We start from the raw sequence: 17,283 nt of genomic DNA on the forward strand, positions 1-17,283 counted from the left end.
TTTTGATTTATACTCAATTTTAATCAGATTGTTACTTTTTCATAGGCTCTGGTTTACCCAAAACTGAGTCAGTTTGCTTATACTTTGGTTAACAAACCAAATACAGATTTATTGAATTTATTGAAAAAACACACACCAAAATTTCCATTTTTAAATACAATGAATAAAATGAAACATTGCTGGACTTTGTACTCCACTGCGTTAATTGTTGTGCACCTCTATTTTCCCCCTTCCGTGTCATCCGTGGTACCTTCTACAGCACCTTCAGAAACCACTGTCTCCTCTGGATTAACCTTTGGATGAAGCTTTTCATACAGCTGTACCTGAAAATGTAATGGTCATAAATTCACATGTATAAGAACAATCCTAGTTTTCTCTTTATAACCATAGTCCAGTGCAGAGTCAACTGCACTTAAGACCACTAATTTCAATGGTCTTAAGTGTAAAATCTGTGGCCAACGTGTATAACCTTGCTTGACTCCACTCCAGTAAATGGTGTGTGTGTGTTAAAATAAGACTTCTTAGATTACACTCTAGATTAGATCTTGCACATTCAAAAGCATTGTGTAAGCAAAAGCTACATACAGCTCTTGTGTGTGTACATTTGGCACCTGCTGTTAGATCCTATCTACTCATGCCATGAAGTAGAGCAAGGGAGTACATATTAAAGGGTGACGAGCAAACAGGAATATATTTTGGTGGAGCTGGTACTTCACACGAAGAATTTTTTTTGGCAGAGGCCAATATGTTTCATGCTTCTAGTACATGCATGCTTCACAAAACATCTGAGATTAGGTTCTGAATACATACAGGATATCTAAATGGGTGGATACTATCTGCCTATGAAATCCATATGAGAAAGATACTTACCCACTTAGATTTCCAAAACACAAAGTTGCCTATAAAGTCTTCTTTGCCAAAGAGAAGTCTGCTTTCCACGGTTTGCTGAAATCCTCCTAGAAGATAGTTAGATTAACAATATGATCTCACACAAGGCAATTCAGTTCCGGCACAGATATGACCCACTCATGCTCACTCCCCTCTGGAGAGAAAGTCTCCTCTCAGAACCAAAAAACAAAGATGGAATTTAGAAATTGCTCTATAGCTACTCAGCAATCTTATGTCATGTGAGGCAAAGAAGATTATTTCCAAAGATATCTCCTTGCTGTATGTCAGATATGCTAAACTTGTTTCCAAGTAAAGAACCCCTGGATGGTTAAGTCCAATCAAAGGTGGCTATGGGGCACAGCACTCATCTCGCTTTTCAGGCTGAGCACACAGGAACGCAATTTACCTGCCCACCACAGGTATTTATTTATTTACTTGCACTAGTGTGCTTTTGAACTGCTAGGTTTCCAGGACTAACATGCTAGAACAGTGTTGCTCAACGAGTGAGCTGGAATCAACCAGTGGGCCTGGAACTACTTTCAGGTGGGCCTCAGCCTGCCCACTGAGTCCTTACTCCTTGCCCTACCTTGCCCCATCATTCTTTCTACTATGTCATACTAGTAACATGGACTCAGCTGTACAGCTGCAAATAAAACGCTTTGAGCGCAATATACAATATGACACAAAATGGTGATGGTGAGCCTTATGGAAAATTCATAATCATAATCAAATCCATTTATTGTGAGGACCATGCCTGTGCACAAACATCAACACTACAAAAGTTAAAAATATTAAAATTCATTACATACTATGCCAACAAAACCTTCTTCCCACAGAATAGAAAAGGAGGGAAAACGAGCAACGAGTTAAACAGACGATGAAGGGGTCTTTACATTGTCATCCATAAATCTTTCCCTGGCTTCATGGCCTTCGTCACAAAAACCGCTACCACATGGGTAATGCGTGGGTTTGCATCAACTAACAAAAATTTTACTCTATCTTCAGGACTGGTTATAGAATTGGGTATAATTTGCAGCAATGCGTCTCTAAAGCCCGAGTAAATGGGGCAATAGAGGAGGTAATGTGTAAGATCCTCTTTAATTTTCATAAGGCAAGGGCATAAACGGTGTTCTACTGGGGGTTTTGTGTATCTACCGGTCAAATAAGCAGTTGGCAATGTTTGGAACCGTGCCATAGTAAAAGCTCTCCGAAGGGTGGGATCAGTGATATCCACCAAGTAGTTGGCACAGATTTTGACTGCTTTTACTCGAGGGAACCAGTAGGAAAACCCAGAGTTTTTTATCTTAGTGGAGTCCAAAAAGGCGTCTTTTTCAAAGATCCATTCCCGAACTTTATCAGGGCTCCACAATTTGAGAGTATTAAACTCAGGTAGGTTGTATCTAGATAAAATGTCTAGTAGGTTTTTATGCCAAGTGGTATTATTTTGTAATGATACAAAGGCTTGTTTAGCCAATAAGGTGTTCAGGGCATCTATGAGGTTGGTGAAAAAACGCAGGAATCTTAAGTGGGCCCTGGCAGACACAGAGGGTAATCCTACTTCCACTCTTAGGAAAGCTGCCGGAGTGCTCTGAGGGAGGCCTAGAATTCTTCTGAGATAAAAATTTTGGAAGATTTCAAGCCGTTCTAACAGCTTCTGATTCCATCCCCAGAGTTCTACTCCGTATAGCATCTGGGGAATCACTTTTCCAACAAAAGTTTTTAGTGCCGGGATCACCAGTTGCCCTCCCCTCGAATAAAAAAAGCTGAGCAGAGCACCAATTGTCCTACGTGCTAGAAGGGCTACAGTCTTGAAGTGGGCAAGCCAGCTAGATGTAGCTTGGAAAGTGATACCATGATATTTAAAGAGAAGACATTGTTCAATTTTGTGTTCATCTAAAGACCATCTGAATGTGTGGCGAGCTCTAGTAAATACCACAATTTTTGTTTTATCATAATTTATCTTTAGAGAGTTTTGGGAACAATAAGCTACGAGCCCCTCCAGCATGCTATGTAGGCCCCTTCGAGTGAGTGCCATGACCGCCATGTCATCAGCATATAGCAGTATATTCAGGTGTTTGCCTTCCAGGGCAGGAGCTGATGACTTATACTTTGCCATATGTTGAACAATGTCGTTTATATAAAAATTAAAGAGGAACGGCGCTAACAAACAGCCCCGTTTAACCCCTGTTTAATGGAAAATTCATTGTTTGTTTTTCCTTTCTTCCTAGTTTTATTTTCCCCCATACCATATTTGTGTACCTCATGGAAATTGCTCACCTCCGAGGCCTTAGAACCCAGCTTTGAAAATCTGCTTTTAACTTAGCAATTCTAAAGGAGTTTGAGATAGAAACAGAAGCAGTTCATCTGTTGACTTCTAAGGTGAACATTCAGGTGTGTCTTTTATGTTTCCTCAATTTCTTATTGATAATTATTGGGTTTTGTCACTGTGCTGCATCTTGCGATGCGGGGAGAGTAGCTGCTCCCTCACAAGAAAGTATATCTTAAGAAATCTGCTTAGACCTTTGTACAGTGGTACTTCGGATAACAACTTAATTCGTTCTCGAGGTCTGTTCTTAACCTGAAACTGTTCTTAACCTGAGGTACCAGGTTTAGCTAATGGGGCCTTCCACTGCCGCCGCGCCGCCAGAGCACGATTTCTGTTCTCATCCTGAAGCAAAGTTCTTAACCTGAGGTACTATTTCTGGGTTAGCGGAGTCTGTAACCTGAAGCGTCTGTAACCCGAGGTACCACTGTATTGGAGCTAGAGGGAGGAGCTGCTCCCCCTTCCCCTGGGTAAAGAATGGTAAGAAACAACATTCCATTTTCTTGGATCAACATGCCTATTTTTTGGCCTGAATGATGTCAAAGCTCAAATGATGGCATTAGTAGAGGAAGGGTCATATAAGCTTCCATAATGGTGAGGAGGTGGCGTTTGACATCAGATCTACCTCTCCAAGATGAGAGCTCTCTCTCCAGAAAGGGATATACAGTACACTCCCAGGAACTAAATCATCTATTCAAATATGATCTCCATTCCAATGGGTAACTTCTTAACAGTCCTGTTTTCAAAATAATCAAAATATTTTGACTACACTTGGGTCAGGATAAATTTTGAACACGTTATCATGGATGCAGCTCCCTGAATACTACTTTACATGCATGTTTTGCTTCATTAAAGATATATAGCAATACAAATTCAAATGAGCTTCAGACTGCGGATTTCTATGCTTTAATCAAAGCTTAATCAAAACTAGAAAAAATATTACCTGTCATTGCACTTACGATGGCTCCCACAATGAATGTGATCAAAGTTCCTAATGTGCTAAAGTACAGATAGGACAGCGAGTACCAATACTCCTGAAGAAAAGATCTGAAAAGGGGAAAAAACATTTCCTTCCAAAATTATGCTGTATTGATATCCAAAAATTAGCTTAAGCATACTGTAATTTAAACTGACAAAGGCTGCAATCCTATATACACTTACTGGAGAGTAAGCCCCACTGAACTCAGTAGGACTTATTTCTGCACAGACATATATAGGATTGAACAGTCAGCATGTAGTCTTAAAGAGATAGTACCGATACTGGCACAACGCTTTAATTTTCTGTTCTATGGGTAAGTAACAAACACACCTTTGAGTGGAAGCGAAGGATATAAATTTAATAAATAATAACTAAAATAAATAAATAACCCAAACTTGGCATCATCTAATGAAACTGATTAGCAAAAGCCTCCAGACAGACAAAAAAAAACCTCAAGTAAATTTGGTTAAACTCTAGTTATTTTGAAGATAATCTTAAAGCATTAATATGCCGGTGGACAAAGGGACATTATTCCAGCAAATAAGCCCTCGTCGTTCAATTAGAATGTAGTCCCACATTCAGTGTATCATTTCATTTCACATTTAATGCCTATGCCATGCTTTTGCTTTCCCAAAGGAAGTCCTAAGAGGCCAACAAGAGCTTGATAAAACACTCTGTGTAAAAAACATCATTCAACCATATCTAACATCATTCAACCATATTTAACATATAATTGAAGTCTTATGCATACCTTTGAGCAGGTGTAGTATGCACAGTAGTAGTTAATGGCGTGGTGAGAGTAACATTGTATTTCCGACAGCCTGCTGTTGAAAGGGGTAACGGCAATGTTTTGTCGCGAGAGGGAGGGTACTTGATAGCCCCAAATCCAACCCATAATGTAACAATAAATCCACACACGAGACCTGAAAATGCACCCTGAGAAGTAGAAAATTACACACAATGTAAACTCAACATGAACAATAGGGACAAATCCTTTCAAAAAGGGTTCTGACTCTAATGCTTAAAATCAAATACAGGATTCCTGGAGGCTAGTGTTTGGGCACCCGTTTTTTAAACTCATTCTGCTACAGTCACTTAGGATTTAAAGAATTTTGTTATTTCTTTGCCATGACTGTAACACATATGTAGCCAGACTATGTAAGGGTAGTTGAAATAAAATGTTAACTCTATTTCCTCTTTCGAATGCTTCATTTCATTCTTCATCTCAATATCTCCATCAGCATTTTGATCAGGGGGATGACAGCATTCATTCCACTTTTTTTCATTCTGGGATGGTTAAGACATCACCTCAAACCATTATTCATGAAGTCAGGAATCTAGGCTTACAGACTTTCTCTTCCCTAGAGTGCAACCGTTTCCTGTCTCCTATCCTCATTAATGCCAAACCATACCTTGCTGGATAAGACAAAATGGCAAGCAATGGTTTGTCTCAAAGTAGGGTAGGCAGCAAGGAATCATTACAAACCAGAAGACAAGAGGAGGAGAGTGAATGAGCACTGTGCTCCTGAATGCCTGTTGACAGAATGCAAAACCATAGCTTTGCATTATGTGTGAACAAATCATGTGTGCGTGTAAAGTTACTAAATAATGAAGGCACTATAAATACTCTGTGGACTGCTAAAATATCAAAGTATAAAATGAGCTCTCTTATACCATTGCATATTAACAAGCAGAAGACAAAAGAATTACTTACTGTAGGATTTGCAAAAGGTAAAAGGATGCCCAAAGAAAATATTCCCAAAAGAGGTCCACCAAGTATTCCAAAAATACTGAGCGCAGCCTGAAGGATGGAACAAAATCAAGGTGGTTAGTAAATACAGGGACTAGCAAAAACAAAAAGTAAATTAGCAAAAAGTATAAGTTCTGTTTTTCTTTCACTCTGCTTTGAAGTTCATTTGACTATGGAAGGGCTTTTTAGGAGAGGCCCTTCAAAAAGATACAGCTCCAAGAAACCTGCCATTTCAGGTGATGGCGAAGCTTGACACATCAGCAGCGACACTCCTCCCCCCCTCCTTTTCTCACTGTTTTAAAACCAGCAGCTCTGCTGACAGTTTTGGCAGTGCAGGTGCTTAGCTCAGGCCACTGCCCCTCTTCCTTCCTCTGAGAGTCAGAACGCAACCCCTTAGCCACTGAACTTGCCAACAGAGCACTTAATGAGGAATATAGAATATATAATTAGATTCACAAAATCTAAGCAAATTCTTCTAAAAACTAGAAGTCTAAGAATAACCGTTAAATGCTTACCTGTAACAAACCACCCATCTTGGATGCCACACCAGCCATGGCAAGGCACACTGCACCAAAAAGCAGGTCTAAATGAATAAATTTATGCAAAGTTTATATGGTTTATTCATATATGTAACAGACTGATAAGTTTAAGATTTATTTAAGATGTTCTGCCTTCTAATAAAAAAATCAAAGACAGCGAGTATATTAGAGTTTGCCACTAGGAATTACCAAAACCAACAAAATTTTACTCCCTTGGAGGAAGTGAATATGATTTTTTTTTAAAAAAAAAACCCCAACAAAAAATGTTAGATGCTGGTTTAATTATATGATTATCATGCATAAAAATGGAAATCCTATGTTATATCCTATGTTATAATGGATGATAATAATTTACTGTACATTGGGTATGGCTAACTTGCAGCCTAATTATGGCCCAGCATTTTGGCTGCTGTATTGGCAATTTTAGGTGGACTCCTTTTTTCTGAGCATCAGGTGGCCCTGTGCAGTCCCATTGCTGCAGTGGAAATACAACAGGTAGTGATCATACATTTTCCACAGGCATCGCATGAAGCTGTAGGCAGCACAGGCACCAACAGAGAGTATAGGGCAAACAAGTATATGGGCTGGGACAAAGCTCTACCACATTTCACAGCAGAAACAATGACATAATCTCTTGGGGCCTATCCTCTGCATGCCAAATCAATAAGCTTTTATCAGAGAGAAACCACTGTGTAACCTAAGCAGAGAAAGAGGTAGGTTACATTAGCATGTCAGCTGCCACTTCTATTTTGAAAAGTTATAAAGTCCTTTTCCTTTGGTCAACTTTTGGAGCCCACAACCACCAGAATTCTTCATAAGGCTAAATGTTCTGCAAATCAGAGGGACAGGTTGGTCTGGTACTAAAGCAATAATGTCTGCATCAGTTGAAATTGCATTTCTGCTGTGTAGTCTGAGAAGGGGTATGGCTATGGTGGTCTGACTGTGGGGGCTTGTCATGAAGAGTGTCTGCACTTCAGAATTGTAACACTGGGTAAAAAGGTAAAGGACCGCTGGACAGTTAAGTCCAGTCAAAGGTGACTATGGGATTGCGGTGCTCATCTCGCATTTTAGGCTGAGGAAGCTGGCGTTTGTCCACAGCTTTCCAGGTCATATGGCCAGCATGACTACTAAACTGCTTCTTGAGCAATGGAACACCGTGACAGAAACCAGAGTGCATGGAAATGCTGTTTACCTTCCCACCGCAGCTTTTGAACTGCTAGGTTGACAGGAGCTGGGACAGAGGACTGGGAGCTCACCCCATTGCGGGGATTTGAACCGCCAACCTTCTGATTAGCAAGCCCAAGTGGCTCAGTGGGTTACCACAATAGAGAGGTGGAGTCAAATGCTGGTGAAGAATAATGGAGCACAGCAGGCAATGTAACTTCTCATTCTCAAGCCAACAGATCCTCTATTCATTGGGGCCAAGGCCACTTTTACAATACCCACTTCAACAGGCAAGCCCTGGAGGTTGGTCGTGGATCAATGCAACCCTTGACCCTTACTGTACATGTTTCATTGTATACAGTTTGCGACTGATGCAGGTCCATAATTCTAATCAGTTGCTTTTTGTACAGTATTTCTGTCTGGCTCCTTGAGACTTCCTGATGCAACTGTCATGATACTGTCTAAAGTAAATTATAGTGGAGAGCCAGAGTGGCTTAACAGTTAGAGATGTAAGAGGTTTAGGAGACCTAGGCCCAAAACTCACCACTATCTTAAATATAAAAAATATATGTAAAACAATCAGGGTGGGGAACCTGTGGCCCTCCGAATGTTGTGGGACTATAGCTCTCATCATCCCTAATTACTGGTCATGTTTTCTGGGACTGATGGGAGTTGGAGTTAAACAACATCTGAAGGGCCATAGGCCACTTATCTCTGCTCTAAACAATCACTGTGCAAAATTGTATGTAAACAAGCCTACAAAGAGCAGATGGAAGACACAGACCCATTTCACTTGTCACATTGAACTATAGATTTACAAAACTATGGTTTAACATGCAGCATGCTGGCACACACTAAGTTCTTGCTCCACTCTGTTCCTCCACTGGTCCTGTCATGGTGTTGGTAAATAAGGCAAAGTCTGCCCTGACATGATGTCCAAACCAGAAACAAAGGGTGGCTTATTCTACATAGCTGTCCAGTGAGTTTCCTTTATTACACATTTGAAGTCGATATGGGATTGGGGGGGCAACTCCCATCTCTTGCGGGGGCGCAATTAGTGCCAGCACCGTCCGTTAAGAGTTTGGGTGTAATCTTCGACACCTCCCTTTCCATGGAGGCGCAGATTGCAGCTATAACAAAGGCGGCATTTTTCCATCTCCGCCAAGCTAAGCAGTTGGCTCCTTACCTACCTCGCCCTAAACTAGCCACTGTGATCCATGCGACGGTCACCTCCAGACTGGATTATTGTAACTCGCTCTACATGGGGCTGCCCTGAGACTGACCCAGAAACTCCAGCGGGTGCAGAATGCTGCAGCGAGACTCCTTACGGGGTCTTCGCTGCAAGATCACATTCACCCGGTGCTATACCAGCTGCACTGGCTCCCGGTGGAGTACAGGATCAGGTTTAAGGTGCTGGTTTTAACCTTTAAAGCCCTATACAGCCTAGGACCCTCGTACCTACGGGACCGCCTCTCCTGGTATGCCCCACAGAGAAACTTACGGTCTTCAAATAAAAACATCTTGAAGGTCCCAGGCCACAGAGAAGTTAGGCTGGCCTCAACTAGAGCCAGGGCTTTTTCGGCTGTGGCTCCGACCTGGTGGAACACTCTGTCACAAGAGACTAGGGCCCTGCGGGACTTGACATCTTTCCGCAGGGCCTGCAAGACAGAGCTGTTCCGCCAGGCCTTTGGCCAGGGCACAGCCTGACTCCCTCCCTTGGCAATCTTCACGGAGCTCTGGCCCAATGGTGGCCAGTGGCTTGAATTTAATTAATTTTATAATGAATGATTTTAGAGTGTTGTTTGTGCTGTACTTTTGTACTGTTTTATTGTTGTTAGCCGCCCTGAGCCCGGCTTCGGCTGGGGAGGGCGGGATATAAATAAAATTTATTATTATTATTAATTTATTGAAGTCATTTTTCCATTTGGATTTTAGTGTTTTATTCTATATCCTATATAGCAACGAGACAGCTGTATTTACAAACAGTTTTATTATGTCTAAGCCTCACTCAGATTTTTTAATGTAGCTTAACTTCTACAGTTAATGAGAAAAAATGGGATTTATTTATTTAAAAACATAAAATATCACATACAAACTTACTCATTCCTATGGAAATCCATGACATGCTTGTGTCAGACATCTTAAAATGAGGTCTAATGAGGTCTTCAATTGTTACAGCAGCTAATGCATTGATGCTGGATGACACTGTACTAAAGAATATAAAATTAAAATTTTCTGAGGTTTGCACAAATATTTTAAAACTGATACAATTTTGGGAGCAGGGGTGGGGAGGAACAAAACTTGAGCTGCGACAGAAACATTGTCCCAGTACAATTCACAAAGTGGTAATGGCTTTTCATCGTATTCTCAGTCTGTCATCTGTATTTATGAAAGCTTGATGAGAGCTTTTCCTGCCACTGAGCCCGATGTGTGCTAAAAGTGGTAAGACTTTCCTACATTAGCCACTTGGTGAGCTGGTCATTTGCAGTAACAATCCATGACAAGGTACTCGTGCCAAGTCACAGAGCTAATATACCCAAAAGCACCACAGTGCCAGTGAGGCTGTGATGAGGCAACTAAGTCCGCTCACCCGTCTTGGTGCGGCGGCGTTGCGGGATGGCAGAGGCTCCACAAAGGAACTGGAACAGCGGTGCCCTTTCCGGTAGGCGGTGGGAGCTTAAGTTCTTAACTATTAGGTTCTTAACCAGAGGTACCACTATACATATGATTGAGAGTCACACTGCATGTTATATCATGATACTATCCATTTTTGCCATCCAATGAAGCTGAATGTTGAACGATTCAGGACAGACAAAAGTGAAACTATGAAATTCACTACCACCTGATGGAGCGAAGGCCACCAACTTGGATGACTTTAACAGGGGACTGGACTAACGGAGGATATGACTGTTTATGGCTACTGACCTCGACAGCTACATTCTACTTCCACCATTGGAGGAGGTGCTGGAAACCACACGAGGGGCGAGTGCTATTGCACTCAGGTCCTGCCTGCATGTTTCCCATTAGATATGTGTCTGGCTACTTTAAGTCAGGATGCTGGACTAGAGGGATCTTTGGCTCGTTTTGCATTAATGAACGTTTTGCTGTTTTAACTTTAAACAGCAACTGTGAGGAAGGTCAATCAGCTTTCCTCCGGTGCCAAATAGCAGATTTTAATCAGGCCTGCAGTACTGAGGGAAAGGGTTAAACTCACTTCTTACGGTTCCACTTGAGCTCCCTTCACAACTGCTATTGAATATTTTTTTTCAAATGCAATATCAAACTGTGTGTTCAGCATAATGCTTAGTTTGGCCAGAGAGACATTGATTTATCATTTTAAAAATTGGCTGAAAGTCGCCAGTAACTTTCTAGAATCTAGACCTAGGGTTGCTTAAAAATGACCTGGATGTTCCACTGAAACTCACCTTAATGTCCCACTGTAGGTCCCAGCCACAAAAAGTCCTGGAACTCCTGGATAGTCACCCAAAATCTCCAACACAAAATATGGCATGAGCTGGAAAAAATTCACCATTGAGAAATAGTAAACTTTTTTGATTTGAAGTTTAGAAACTCAATCATGGTTTGAAATAAAAATCTAACTTGAAATTATTTAGGTTTGTGCATGTCCTTGTAACACTGAACACACACATTCCATTGATTATTAAACATAGCACACTAGGTTGGGAGAAGTACCCTTTGTTTGCTGAGAACGATTTGTTACTCCAGCTAAGTTCCATGTAAACCCTTTGAGAAAGGTGGTAGCTTCAGGGCAAAATGTACACTGGCTACCAAACACAGAGGACACCTTGGCATTTTGGGTGCTTCCTACCCAAACACTACTGTGGCTGAGATTCACAGGGTGTGGCACTATGTGCTTACATTCTGAGCATATTCCCTGCCATAACATGGAGGACTGACACACAGCTGGAGTGGCCCAGGCATTGAAAAAGCTTGGTGGGGCTGGCATACAGACCACTTGAAAGGCTTCCTAGTTTTCTCCGTGGGCTTAGAAGCCCATTTTAAAAGGGATGTGATCACTTGCAGCTGAAAGAAGTGAGGGAGGCAAGACCACCGAGTGAATTCAAGCTCTAAAGATAAAGAAGGGACCAGAGGAGTTGTGGAGAGCATGTAGAAAGCAAGGAAGAGGGGAAAACACAGGTGAACTGGGAGAAAAAGTACAAGGAGAAACAGGTATGAGCTCAAAGCAGAGTAATAAGAAGAAGCGAGAGACATATTTGAACATCCATACATACACTGGTGCTATGTGAAGTAATGAATGAGATTTTAAGAGGAGGAAGAATACCAACGTCCTGGAAAGAGGCATACATTACGCTGATACCGAAACCTGACTCGGATAAACTTAATATTAAGAACTACAGACCGATTTCATTATTGAATAATGATTATAAGATCTTTGCAGACGTAATGGCGAGTCGACTTAAAAAATGCTTAGTCAATCTTATCCATACTGATCAGGCTGGTTTTTTACCTAATAGGCAAATAAAAGACAACATAAGACATACAATAAACATCATTGAATACTTAGAATGCAAAAATGAAATTCCCGCAGTATTAATGTTCATTGACGCCGAAAAGGCTTTTGACAATGTATCCTGGCGTTTTCTAATAAAATGTTTGGAAATGACAGGGATAGAGGGCACATTCCTGGAAGGAATAAAAGCAATTTACTCACAACAAAGTGCTAAATCAATTATTAATAATAACTTAACAGAATCCTTTGAAATTTCGAAGGGTACAAGACAGGGGCGCCCTGTGTCACCTCTTCTGTTTATTATGATGTTAGAAATAATCACAAATAAGATAAGGAAAACTTCAGAGATACGCGGAATAAGAATTGGAGTGAAAGAATATAAACTGAAAGCATATGCCGATGGATCTTATGTTGTCATTGGAGGACCCAAAAGAAAGTGTCGGTAAAGTGTTAGATTTGCTAGAAGAATTTGGAAAGCTATCCGGCTTTAAATTAAATAGAACAAAAACTAAAATGATGACTAAAAATGTGAAAGAAGAGGTAAAAAACCATCTTGAATCTCAGACTGGAATTAAAGTAACTAAAAAAGTAAAATATCTTGGAATTTGGTTAACGATGAAGAATATAAATTTAATGGAAGATAACTATACAACCACATGGAAAGAAATAAGGAAGGACCTGGATACTTGGAACAGAATAAAACTTTCTTGGTCGGGAAGAATGGCGGCAATTAAGATGAGTTTACTACCGAAATTGCTGTTTTTATTCCAAAATATACCGATAATCAGGGGAACCTCAGTATTCAAAGATTGGCAGAAAGTACTCTCTAAATTTATTTGGCAAGGAAAAAGGCCAAGAATTAGATTCAAATTACTCACAGATCAAAGAGATAGGGGAGGATTCGCGGTTCCAAACTTAAAGTTGTATTATGAAGCCTCGTGTCTTTGCTGGGTTAAGGATTGGATTGTCATCAAAAATACAGATCTGTTAGATTTAGAAGGATTTAATATAAGATTTGGTTGGCACGCTTATCTATGGCGTAATAAGGGAAAGGTCCACAAAGGATTTTCTAACCACATTTTTAGAGGGCCACTGTTAGAAGTGTGGGAAAGAAACAAAAAATTATTGGAACAAAATACCCCTTGGTGGTTATCACCAATCGATATTTTAACAATAAAACAAACAAACATCAAAGGAGAAAGATGGACCTATGAAGATTTGCTAGTAAAAACAGAGAATGGATGGAGGATTAGGCCATATGAAGAAATAAAGAACAAATTGACAGGTTGGATCCAATTTCACCAAATTAATGCTATATGGACTGAAGATAAAAAGAATGGGATGAACGAGAAAAAATCTAGATTCCAGATAGAAATACTAGAAAGTAAATAAAAACTCTTATTGAAAACGTACAGCCAGTTGCTTGAATGGGACACCAAAGATGAAGAAGTAAAGGAGGTAATGGTGAGATGGGCAATGGACTTTGGATATAACATAGAGTTTGATAAATGGAAGGCACTATGGAATAAAGGTATGAGATTCTTGGCATGCACAGCACTCAGAGAGAATATGTATAAAATGATGTACAGGTGGTACATCACACCTGTAAAATTGGAAAAAATGTACAAAACTGGTGATAAATCATGCTGGAAATGTAAGATCAAGGAGGGCGATTTTTATCATATGTGGTGGTCGTGTGAGGTAATCAGAAAGTTCTGGGAATCTATCTACAATGAACTAAAAAAAATCTTCAAATATACCTTCACAAAAAAACCCGAGGCCTTTCTTCTGGGGATAATTGGAGAAGAAATCAAAAAGGAAGATCAAACACTTTTCCAATATGCAACAGTGGCTGCTAGAATCCTAATAGCGCAAAATTGGAAGACATCAAAAATCCCAACTATAAACGAGTGGCAATCCAAATTATTTGATTATTTAGAATTGGCAAAAATGACACAGAAAATAAGAAACCAAAAAGGTATAAAGTTTAATACCGAATGGAATAAATTTATGGCATACATTGAAACAGAGGTAAAAAATCTAAAAATCACAGTAGGCTCGATATAACGCTTGTGACGTAAAGAGTTTTAAGGAAATGAAACTGCAGATAGAAAAAATTTTATAACACATTCCGAAACCGAGTTGAAGGGAAGTCAATTATTGTTGTGTGATTTAGTTATTTAGTTAGTGTAAGTTAATCTGTTGGTGTCTTATGTTATGTAATGTTTTTCTTTCCTTTTTTATTATTTTTTTTATGTATCTTTCTTTTGTGTGTGTGTGTCCTGTATGTTTCTTTTGTTGTTTTAATGTTTGATGTGGTATAAGGAATTGAAATTAATAAAAATTAAATAATAAAAAAAAGAGAGACATATTTGAACTGGAGGAAGAGGCAGCAGAGGGAAAAGTTACAGAAAAAATCTGATCACATATCCCTGCTTTGGACAAATAGGAGAGACCAGGTCCATGAGTAGATGCCTTGCAAGCCAAATAGGCAAGTAATTGTACTGAACCAACCTGGCTGCATAAACATATATTATTTCTTTCTACAGAATATGCATATTTGAAATTCCTGCTCTGTTTGGGAACGAGAGGGTTCTTTGCTTCATGATTTTATTATATCTGTCTATTATTTCAAGTAAAGTGGCAGTTTTCCTTGTCCCTCACAATCATAACTTGCTAATTATGTTATCTTTCCAAAAGGCCTTCTTAAAACTTAGTTACATGGAAGATAAATATGAGTCTGATCTATTCTGTGTGTACCGCTAACTCTTTCACTTGACAGTAATACTAAACCTGATCTGGTGCTGCCACAAAGCCTGAAGTCCATGGATCACAATCCTTGTATATGGAGTACATTGAGAGTCCACTGAATACTGCAGAACTAAGAGTTAGACAAAGTCCCATAAGATTTAAATAAAGAGAGCTGTAAGAAAATGTTAGAAAAGTAGGTTAAAGAAGCATTGTTCTTGCTGAAATTATATGAAAACAGAGGTTCACTGGGGTCCCTTCCAACTCTACGATACTATGAACACAGCTGCAAATACATCATGCCTAAGGCACAAGGTAATCCCTACAAATTAATGCACACCACCAAATGTTTGGACAACTTTGCTGTATCCAGTAGGACTACCTTCGAAATTCTCTTAATCTGGGGAATCTGGGGAACCGGGTTCGTGTCTCCGCTCCTCCACATGCAGCTGCTGGGTGACCTTGGGCCAGTCACACTTCTCTGAAGTCTCTCAGCCCCACTCACCTCACAGAGTGTTTGTTGTGGGGGAGGAAGGGAAAGGAGATTGTTAGCCGCTTTGAGACTCCTGAAGGGGAGTGAAAGGCGGGATATCAAGTCCAAACTCTTCTTCTTCTTCTTCTTCTCTTCCTGATTTAGAAGGTATTTCATGGATTGGCAAGACTACAGTTTATTGCTAAACCAAACACTGATATCTAATTTCACTTTATCATTTTGCAAAGTAGAAACTTAAATAACTTTAAGAGGCTTTTAGCAAATATGCAACTTAGTACGCCTTAATAGACTCAGCAAAGCAGATTCAGCAAAATGGCAAAGTACTCAATAATCACTTTCCATAACCGGAAACCAGCTTCTGTTTGCAAATCAGTAAGAGCTGATCAACAGTGGAACAGATTCCCACAAGAGGTGGTGGTCTCTCCTTCCTTGGAGATTTTTAAGCAGAGGTTGGGTAACCATCTGTCATGGGTGCTTTTGATAGGATTCCTGCATTGCAGGGGGTTGAACTAGATTGGCCCTTGGATCTCTTCCAACTCTAAGGTTCTATGATCACTTTTCTATGTGAGGTCCATGCAAAAAAAAAAAAAAAAGATATTGCAAGGGAAATAAATCACATATCCAGTACCCATAATTTGAAACACAGATCAAACAATCCTCACAGGCAGGAGCACATGAGGAATCCGCTAGTGCACCTGAGAATATTTGGACTGAAAGAATGGATTTACAATACGTAGTCTTACAGTTTTGCATGAAGTCTTGATTTGCAAGCAAGGTACCGTTGAACCTGAGACTGATTTACTCCATATATGCCAAGCCAAGTGAAACTGCCGCCAATGGTAATTGTCCACACAGTATGCCTTTGCAGAGGGCTTAGGTTAAAGCTAAGAGGAAAAAGGCATATAAAAGTAATGTGCAAGTTCTGACATGGAAAAAAAATGAATAATTCAGTGGAGGAAAGGGGGAATGTTAGAACTTTGAATGAAATTCCTCTACTTGATAGCCTGTGGTCTACTGATTTCAGAGCTCTGACATCAATATAGCCAGAAGGGGGTGGGTTTGCTGTGGGAGGGCCATAGCCTTCCCAGTCCATTGACATGATTGCAAACAAGGAGAGATTTATGCCAACCCAGGAGCTGGCATAAATCAATTCCTTTTATTTTCCTGCCATTAGGAACAATGGGAAGGATACAGGTTTCCCCCCCCAAAAAAAGTGGAAATAGGATAGAAGATTCCAAATATGCACCTCCACCCTCACTCCTGCTCTATCAGAAAGAGCAGGAGCATGAGGCAGGATGAAAGGTCTTCAGTTCCCCCATCACCAATCCAATAGGACTGAAGTCTTAAGCAAGTATGCATTTCACATTTATAAGCTTTACCATTAATTTGCTGTTCTAATACCACTCAGAGATCGATATTTTATCAAGGGAGTTACTTTCTCTTGAGTTGTCCACCCACTGAAATGTAAATTCCCAAACTTTTCAAAACCTTTAAGAATGTCCTGGGTAGCATACTAAGGAAACACTTACTCCCAGAGTCTTAGTCTTCCTCCATGACGAGCATCATCCATAATAGCAGTAAATCCTCCTTTAATTACTAAAGTTCGAAAAATCACGGCTAGAAACCCACTTATCATCAGTATAAACTGGAAAACATCTGTCCAAACCACTGCTTTTAGGCCACCCTATACAGGAAAAGCAGATGCAGTATATGTTAAAAAAAAGTCAGTTCTGTCTGTATAGATATATGCACATATATTTGCGCATAGATGTTCTATCATGCTGCATTATGTTACTGTTACAGTGATACCTCTAGTTACGAACTTAATTCGTTCCAGAGGTCCGTTCTTAACCTGAAACTGTTCTTAACTAGAGGCGTGCTTTCGCTAATGGGGCCTCTTGCCTCTG

The 17,283-nt window shown here is 40.1% G+C and overlaps 1 protein-coding gene across 3 annotated transcripts in view; it reads right to left on the minus strand.

Moving 5' to 3' along the window:
• Positions 1-17,283, minus strand: part of LOC310743408 (sodium-coupled monocarboxylate transporter 1-like) — a 33,536-nt gene continuing 16,253 nt past the window's right edge. The window contains exons 5-15 of one of the 3 annotated variants that reach the window (XM_083573636.1): positions 16,906-17,060; positions 16,120-16,260; positions 14,929-15,058; positions 11,069-11,157; positions 9,744-9,853; positions 6,456-6,523; positions 5,905-5,991; positions 4,942-5,126; positions 4,155-4,258; positions 871-956; positions 1-323 (exon numbers count right to left, since the gene is read on the minus strand). In XM_083573636.1, the coding sequence (XP_083429762.1) occupies positions 219-323; positions 871-956; positions 4,155-4,258; positions 4,942-5,126; positions 5,905-5,991; positions 6,456-6,523; positions 9,744-9,853; positions 11,069-11,157; positions 14,929-15,058; positions 16,120-16,260; positions 16,906-17,060 (1,260 nt within the window). In that variant the 3' untranslated portion in view covers positions 1-218. The remainder of the gene's footprint in view (positions 324-870; positions 957-4,154; positions 4,259-4,941; positions 5,127-5,904; positions 5,992-6,455; positions 6,524-9,743; positions 9,854-11,068; positions 11,158-14,928; positions 15,059-16,119; positions 16,261-16,905; positions 17,061-17,283) is intronic. The other 2 variants (XM_083573638.1, XM_083573637.1) reach the window with 2 other exon arrangements.

Source organism: Podarcis filfolensis (genome assembly GCF_964270895.1).
Source record: "Podarcis filfolensis genome assembly, chromosome: 10".
Classification (NCBI taxonomy): Eukaryota; Metazoa; Chordata; class Lepidosauria; order Squamata; family Lacertidae; genus Podarcis; species Podarcis filfolensis.